The sequence below is a fragment of the Protomyctophum bolini genome, assembly GCF_963924005.1.
Source record: "Protomyctophum bolini genome assembly, chromosome: 11".
NCBI lineage: Eukaryota > Metazoa > Chordata > Actinopteri > Myctophiformes > Myctophidae > Protomyctophum > Protomyctophum bolini.
The window spans coordinates 542,649-551,291 of record NC_137872.1 but is presented as its reverse complement, the minus strand read 5'-3'; the positions used below and the strand labels follow the sequence as shown (position 1 = coordinate 551,291).

The 8,643-nt window shown below is 50.7% G+C and overlaps 2 protein-coding genes across 3 annotated transcripts in view; both read right to left on the bottom strand.

Moving 5' to 3' along the window:
- Positions 1 to 741: 741 nt before the first annotated feature.
- Positions 742 to 4,727, bottom strand: LOC308323231 (uncharacterized protein; the record flags this gene model as incomplete). Of its 2 annotated transcripts, XM_080774920.1 has the most annotated exons (3): positions 742 to 1,553; positions 4,140 to 4,386; positions 4,507 to 4,727. In XM_080774920.1, 3 exons carry the CDS (start codon positions 4,725 to 4,727, stop codon positions 756 to 758), a joined length of 1,266 nt encoding a protein of 421 aa, XP_080631046.1. In that variant the 3' UTR covers positions 742 to 755. The 2 variants fall into 2 exon arrangements, with proteins under 2 accessions (XP_080631046.1, XP_080631045.1); XM_080774919.1 differs by having other exon boundaries at positions 4,140 to 4,727.
- A 128-nt stretch (positions 4,728 to 4,855) lies between these two features.
- LOC308324391 (uncharacterized protein) overlaps positions 4,856 to 8,643 on the bottom strand; it is a gene marked incomplete at its 3' end in the record, with an annotated part of 21,091 nt that continues 17,303 nt past the window's right edge. Inside the window, exons 4-5 of the mRNA XM_080776435.1 lie at positions 5,387 to 8,031; positions 4,856 to 4,866 (exon numbers count right to left, since the gene is read on the bottom strand). Of these exons, the coding sequence (XP_080632561.1) occupies positions 4,856 to 4,866; positions 5,387 to 8,031 (2,656 nt within the window). The remainder of the gene's footprint in view (positions 4,867 to 5,386; positions 8,032 to 8,643) is intronic.

Here is an 8,643-nt window from a genome sequence, read left to right as displayed (position 1 = left end):
ACATTCGCCACTGATGTGGAAGCTTGCATGGACTTCAATTGTTTTTTTTAAAATGCGAATTATTCGCACGAATATATCGCGTCGCCAATTCGCCAGTGTGTAATGACCTTTACTCCACTACATTTATTTGAAAATGTAGTTACTATAGTTTACTTTGTAGATTGTGATTATTATTATAAAAGGTACATTAACCTTTCGGCGATTTTCAAAAGCATTTTCATACATTTAAAAACTTGTGAAACGGGACATTCTCCACAATGACTACTTTTGGTATTTTAAGTACATTTTGATGCCGATACTTTTGTACTTTTGTTCTCAAGTTAAATTCTTATAATTCCAGACTTTCACTTGTATAACAGAGTATTTCCATATTTGCAGCATTGATACTTTTACTTAAAGTAAAAAGATGTGAGTAATGTTTTCCACCTCCTGCTAGTGTCCCTGTGTTGGGGGGGTTGGAGGCGGAGCCTAGCCCGTACCCTTATGTCCCTGTGTTGGGGGGGGTTGGAGGCGGAGCCTAGCCCGTACCCTTATGTCCCTGTGTTGGGCGGTTGGAGGCGGAGCCTAGCCCGTACCCTTATGTCCCTGTGTTGGGGGGGTTGGAGGCGGAGCCTAGCCCGTACCCTTATGTCCCTGTGTTGGGCGGTTGGAGGCGGAGCCTAGCCCGTACCCTTATGTCCCTGTGTTGGGGGGGTTGGAGGCGGAGCCTAGCCCGTACCCTTATGTCCCTGTGTTGGGGGGGTTGGAGGCGGAGCCTAGCCCGTACCCTTATGTCCCTGTGTGGGGGGGTTGGAGGCGGAGCTTCTCTTCTTCTTGGGCGCTGCCCCCGGTGCAGAAGCCGTTTTCACCATCTTGTCCTTCAGGCCCTTCAGACTGTACAGTTTGCCGATGGAGAAGCCAAACGGAACCTTCCCCTGGTCCTCCTCTCCCTCCACAGACCCCCCGGCCCCCCCGGATTCCGAGCCCTGCTTGGAACCGGGAAGCTGCTGCTGGGCCTGGGAGGGAGCTTGGGTCTGGTTCTGGGGAGGGGAGAGGACCACTTGTGACTGCGGCGGGACCTTTGACTGCAAGTTGGAATGTGAGTGGAGGAAGGAGGCCTGGGGCTTGGGGTACGGAGGCTGGTTCTGGAGGAGGGAGGCTTGGGGGGGCTTGGGCGGGTAAGGAGGTTCTGTGGTTCTCTGGTTCTGGTACTGCGTCTGTCCGGTCCTCGTCGGTGCTGCTGTTCCCGGAGGCTGCGAATGCAGCGTGGTGCTTCGGCTGATGTGGGGTTCCTCCTCCTGTCTCCTACTGCCCGCTGTGGTCCCTGACCCACTGTGGGGTTCCTCCTGTCTCCTACTGCCCGCTGCGGTCCCTGACCCCTGACCCACAGGCATCAGGGGGGCCTTCCTGGGTGGCGGTACTCTGCGTGGAGCAGCCGGGGTGTTATCGTGAGTCTGGGGGCCGCTGTGGTGGAGCGCTGTCTTGGCGGTCTGTGGAGGGTTGAGCGGCCGGGCCGGTCTGGAGGTCTGAGGCGTGCGGGATTGGGAAGGCAATCCGTAGGTGAGTCGTAGAAGCTGGAGGTTTTTGGAAGGGAAGGAAACAAATACATTAGACATAAAACGTTATATTTCCATTACTGCACAAACACCATTTCTTCCATCCTCATGATTGCGCTGACATGTGACCTGCATTGCATAATATTTGCTAATGGCTCAGGTGAGAACATCAGGTGAGAAAGGGAGCCTTCATTTTAACTTTTAAATACTGGACGACTGAACCAAGTTTAAAAACATGAATAAATAATAAATCAAAAACAACAAAAAGTTGCTTGGGGCGTGAGTGAGTGAGTGAATGTCACCTATTTTAATTTGGGATTCTATCAATATTTTACCAACTCATAAATCCTCCTGTCATCCATGTCTGTGAACAGATGGCTCATTAAAAAGTACGTCATTTTAATTTACACTCAGTCTGCTTTTGACTTTCAACTCAATGAAGCGTGGCTGTGCACATATAATGTATAATAATAATAATACCCCACGCAGTAACTATATGCACGTGCACAAAATACACACTGTATACAATCAATGATTATTATTATTATAAAATGTACATTGACCACTTCAGTCCCACCTTTCGGCGATTTGAAAATAGCCGATCTACAAGCTTGTAGATCGGCTATCTTCATACATTTGAAAACTTGTGAAATGGGACATACTGCACAATGACTACTTCTACTTTTGGTATTTTAAGTACATTTTGATGCCAATACTTTTGTACTCAAGTTAAATTCTTATAATTCCAGACTGTCACTTAGTAACAGAGTATATTTCCATATTGCAGCATTGATACTTTTACTTAAAGATGGAGTGCCACAATTTTTGTATATTTCCAGTTTTTCATGTGTCTATGAGGTGACAGTACTTCATTAGACACCCTGGAGTCTACTGTATGTGTCTATGAGGTGACAGTACTTCATTAGACACCCTGGAGTCTACTGTATGTGTCTATGAGGTGACAGTACTTCATTAGACACCCTGGAGTCTACTGTATGTGTCTATGAGGTGACAGTACTTCATTAGACACCCTGGAGTCTACTGTATGCGTCTATGAGGTGACAGTACTTCATTAGACACCCTGGAGTCTACTGTATGTGTCTATGAGGTGACAGTACTTCATTAGACACCCTGGAGTCTACTGTATGTGTCTATGAGGTGACAGTACTTCATTAGACACCCTGGAGTCTACTGTATGTGTCTATGAGGTGACAGTACTTCATTAGACACCCTGGAGTTGTTTTTATGTGCAATGGTGTATTAACTTTGTATTCAGGGTTTCTTCCTGGAGGCTGAACCCTCGACAGTCAAACGGGCCCAATGAAGTAAACAGTAATATAGTTATATATCATCAAGCTAGTTGTGTCTGTATTGATTGTATGCAGTATATATTATAAATGATTAGATATTTACATATTTTAAAAAAGTTCTTCCCCCTTTTATTGTAATAATACCTGATGATCATGTTTTAGGGTGGGGAAAAATGTGTGGCACTCCATCTTTACTTAAAGTAAAGTATACCCTTAAGTGGGGGGGGGGGGTTGGAGGCGGAGCTTCTCTTCTTCTTGGGTGCCAGCGGTGCCGTTTTCACCATCTTGTCTTTGAGGCCCTTCTGTACTGTACAGTACAGTACGCCGATGGAGAAGCCAAACGGGACCCTGCCCTGCTCCTCTCCCCTTAAAAAGGCATTTTAATAATTTACACTCAGTCTGAAGCTTATGGCTGTGCATAATATTATTACCCCACGCAGTAATTGTAATGCACGTGCATTGTTGCGAACGCAGTGAGCACTTACTATGAGACCTAGCAGATCATGTCTGTGTGTGTGTGTGTGTCTGTGTGTCCCCCCTTTGTGCCCATATATGGAGCTGAGTGATTTGTTTGTGATTGATGCAACACACTCCATATTTGGACGTATAGCTGCTTTGGGGACTCCTTATATGGTTATGGCTAAGTTAAAAATAACTTAACTTAAAAAAAAAATAACTTAAAAATAAATCTTAAAAAAAACCCAAATATGTACGAGCTGCGTTCGCTTCCCGCGTTTGCGCGTCTTACTTGTATACATACTGAATGTATACAATTTAATGTATACATACTGAATGTATACAATCAATGCATTGTGTGAGTACAGTACAGTACAGTACACCACACAGGCTACTCAACACTTACTGTACGTCCTGTCATGCTGGCTGCATGCATGTGTGGCAAGCGACTATTTAGTATAGTCAGCTATGAACTTCCAGTATATGGAAATGATTATACACTTAGAGATGGTTTCAAACATTAAAGATGCACTTTTAAATGATGACAACAGTTTGCACCATACGAGAGATGACAGGGAGCGCTACCGTCTTATATCTGAGTCGAGATAAGGCTATAGGTTTTATCATCTTATATCTGCGTCGATAAGGCTATAGGTTTTAGCTCTATGGTGTGGCACCAAACTGAGATCCTTCTCTGAGATAAAAGTACACGTTATACAACACCAGAGTTGTCAAAAACTGGGTGGGGGGGCCCAGAGATGTGGGAATATTTAAATACAAGCTACATTCAGTTGCATTAAGATAACAACCAATTGAAATAATGCTTTAGTTTTAATACCTTCTTTCCTGCTGTTTCTCTGGCAGACGGAGGCCTGTCTCTCTTGTCCACGCCTCCGGGTCCTCCTAGCGCTGCAGGCGTCTGGGCTGCAGCGTCTGCAGACAGCAGCCTGTCCCTGCAGCCGGAGGACAGATCTGTCTGTCCCTGCATGTCCTCCTCTGTGGGAGACTCCTCCCCCTCATGTTTCGATCCATCATGAGAGGACAAATCTACTGACCTCACACTATGGGCGGGCGACCCTACTGACCTTACACTATGGGCGGGTGAATCTACTGACCTTAAACTATGAGCAGGTGAATCTACTGACCGTACACTATGAGCGGGTGAATCTACTGACCGTACACTATGGGCGGGTGAATCTACTGACCTTAAACTATGAGCAGGTGAATCTACTGACCGTACACTATGCGCGGGCGACTCCCTTCGCCTCTTTTTTGTCCCAGTAAACGACCCCTGTGACCCCGCCTTCTTCTCTCCCGCACAAAGCCCAACCAGTCCCATGTTGGCCGGCGACAGCATTTCACACACCGGCCCTTCTCTTTCTATTTGCTCTTCCTCTATCCTCCACCGCAAGCTATTAGGGGACATGGGGCGCTCCTCGGCCGGTTCCCGGGCCACGAGCGAGGGCTTGGCCAGAACCACCCCCGCCCTGGCAGGAGGAGTTCTGGGCATGGGGCTGGAGGCGGTTAGGGGGGTGGGGGTGGTGTAGGGCACAGCTAGGGGCGTGCTGGAGACCGGGGGGGGCGTATAACTCAGAGACAAGACGATAGACGCAGCCAGGGGCGGCGATGTCGCCTTCGTAGAGACGCACGTGTGTCGTGTGTCGTTGAGGTTAACGCTGTCTTTAATGGAAGGTGAAGCAGTGGAAGAACCTCTCCTAATCACATGTGCGGAACTATCTATACTAGTAGACGTAGTACTGACGTGCGTACTGACTGTAGTAGTTCTAGTAGTAGTAGTAGTAGGAGCAGTAGCTGTAGCAGTAGTAGTAGTAGTAGTAGTAGGAGCAGTAGCTGTAGTAGTAGTAGTAGTAACAGGAGGATGAGTCGTTGTTGTCGTATTAGTAGGCCTACGAGTAGTGGTAGGTGCAGCATTAATATGAGTAGCAGTACTAGCAGTAGCAGTATTTGTAGTAGTAACAGGCCTAGTCGCAGCAGCTGCTGTAGAGGTAGCAGTAGAAATATGAGTAGAAGTAGTAGTATTAGTAGAAGCAGAAGTGGCAGTAGTATTAACAGGAGTAGTAGCACTGGTAGTGGTCGTATCGGCCACAGGGTCACGGGATGAAAAGTCGCCGGAGTCGCTATACGAGTCGTAGTATTCCTCCGAGGTGGTGGAGTCTGTGGGCGAGGAGGGCAGCTCTGCTGGGCGAGCGGACGAGTCGGGGGGGATCTGTAAGCACAGTGAGGCTCCTCCCTTTACGCCCGAGGCTGCCTTTACGCCCGAGCGAGCTTGGGAGTTCTGTAACGTGCCGTGCTCACGCGGCGCCCGAGTGCTTACCGTGTGCAAGGTGCTGTCAGGCACGTCCGCCGCGGCAGTCGGTTGCACGACGACACCGTCGGCAATGTTTTGCTTCATTACTTGTGAACGAGGAGTACCGACGTCTGGAGGATGTCTTTGTTGCACGACGTGGTTGGCCGAAAAGGAATCGTGCGTGGTGCCAGCTTTATGGTTTACAAAGTTCACCACATCAGGCATCAGGCCTTTGTTGTTCTGTGGCTGCATTAATCCGTTCTCAAAGCTTCCTCCTTTGCCGTTGGTTCTCAGAACCTCCTTTGGTTGTGTGTCTTCATTCGGAGCTTCAGAGCGTTTGGTCGACGGCCTTCCTGTGACCTCGGCACGTGTTAGCGAGGACGGCTTTGCCGTAACGCGGCGGGTGTCGGTTAATAATATCGCAGTCTCACATTCTGTTCGTCTTATTCCTTTCACGGTCATGTTCTCTTTTTGTAATTTATCGCTACTCGAAATGTGTGTTTGGGCCTCATGTGTTCTGGTCCCTCTAGGGGTCACTTGTGATCCTTCTTCTTGGCTGTCTTGGCGGTGACTCCGCGCTCCAGTTACGGCGTTGCAGATCTCATTACTCACGGCCCCCGTTTGTTGTGACATATTATAGCACTCTTCTTTGGATTTTCGGGACACGTTCCCAGTTTCTGTTTGTGCCCCAGTTTTTATTCTGCTTTTACTTTGCAGCTCATTTGGCACGTCAGAATGCCGTACAACAACATCAGCACCGGGTTGGGTCTGAGTGGCGGGCTGCACCAGTGGGCCGGCACCGGGCACCAGTGGGCCGGCACCGGGCACCAGTGGGCCGGCACCGGGCACCAGTGGGCCGGCACCGGGCACCAGTGGGCCGGCACCGGGCACCAGTGGGCCGGCACCGGGCACCAGTGGGCCAGCACCGGGCACCAGTGGGCCGGCACCGGGCACCAGTGGGCCGGCACCGGGCACCAGTGGGCCGGCACCGGGCACCAGTGGGCCAGCACCGGGCACCAGTGGGCCGGCACCGGCTCTTTTCACCACACTGATCTCGGAAACGTCCACGCCGGCTCTGCCCGCGCCGTCTTTAATGACCAGCTGGACAGTTCGAGGCTTGGGGACAGGGAGGGCCACGTGGAGAGGCGAAGAGGTGGAGAGAGAAGACATGGGAGTCGAGGCCGGAGTGGTCACGACGGAGGAGATGAAGGAAGTTGACACAGAGGCAGAGATGACGGAGGAGGTGGTGACAGGAGGTGTCGGGACCGTCATCATGACGAGAGGACTGGTGATGGAGGAGGGGTGTGGCGGACACAGAGGCTGCACGCTCATACGTCCCACTACGGCCTCTGCATGTTTGTACGTCTTTGACACAACCTCTGTTTGCAGCGTTTTGGGCCTAGCGTTGACCCGTGAGGAACAGGGGTCAGAGGTCAGTGCGGGGTCGTGCTCGGGGGTGTGTGTGCTCGAGACAGGTCTGGTGTGCACGGCGAACACAGGGAGGAGGGGCTCCGCCGTAGCGCTGCTCGTGGTGCTGACAGAGTGCGTCAGCTCGGTGAGCATTTTGCATCCAGAATGGAGACTAGTGGACGCGTTGTTGTTGACGCCGACGACGACGAGAGGTGCGTCGACCTTCGTAGTGTCCGTTTCGGTGTGCGTGGGTGCGTCGGTGTGTGTCTGCACATCCCGTTCAGTCGGTAGTGCTTCAGGGTCGAGTTCAGAAGGCCCGCTATCGAGTCGGCGGGTCTGTTCTTGCTCAGCGTTCGTGTCCTCGATGTCCTCGACGTCTTTGTATTTAGAGAATTGTTTGGGCTGGGCCAGCTCCTCCGGCGGGCTCTGCTCCGGCGCGCTGAACGGACTGCTGAACCGGATGGCCTGGCTGGTTCCGAACATCTCTGAGCGCTGCAGGTGGACCTGGACGGGCCGGCTGGAGTCGATGATGTTAATGAAGCCGATCACGTCGCTGGGAGGGTCGGGTTCCGGCCAGGTGGGCAGATAGGGGATCAGGTACGCCTTCTCCAGGTGCGCCAGGCCGGGGTGGAGGGGGGGAGGCTCCACGGCGGCTTTCAGAGAAGCTTTCCTCGTCGCGTTCTTCCTGGAGTCCAGAAGCACGGCGGAGTTGGAGTCTTTGGGACTGTCGGAGGAGGAGTCGGGACTGGAGCTGTTGTTGCGCCCCGCGGCCACCAGGGCGTATTTGGGACTGTAGAGTTTCCTGGCGAGGTCGGCGGAGGGTCTCCTCTCCGCCGCCACCGTCACCAGGAGGGGCTCCGGCTCCGGGGCGACCTCCGAGGCCACGGGCCGGAGGTCCACAGCGCAGGAGGTGGAGTAGAGCTCCCGGAACAGCCGGTCGAAGGTGTCCACGGCCTGGCCGGTGATCACGTTCAGCAGGTGCTTCTCCAGCCTCGACGACATCCAGGTGAAGCTATAGAACACACACACCCACACGCACACACCACACGCATGCACGCACACACACACACGCACACGCACACACACACACACACACACACACACACACACACACACACACACACACACACACACACACAACCACAAATCACAGGGTGAGACTATCTGGTACTGTACTGTGGAAGTACTGTAAATGTCAAAGCTAATCTTCTCTAAACCTAATAAGCTAAGCAAGAAAGTGTTAAGTGTAAACTGTCAGTGTCTCAGTCAGTGAGGTAAATGTTAGAACACAAAAATATGTAAATATCTAATAATGTATAATATACAGTACTGCATACAATCAATACAGACACAACTAGCTTGATGATAATTATTTACTACATTTTCTATTTCGATATTTGTCTCTCTCTCTGTCTCTCTCTCTCCCCCTCAATTCAATTCAATTCAAAAGGGCTTTATTGGCATGGGAAAACATACATTTATATTGCCAGTTTGCCACGGCAAGTGTAAAATAAAACAAACATACAATGTATGCTGTCGAGGTTATGGCCCCACTAGAATATTCAAATGCATAAACAGAGCAGTGTAACTGCTCAATGGTGCAGTCAATTAAATTACTAAATAA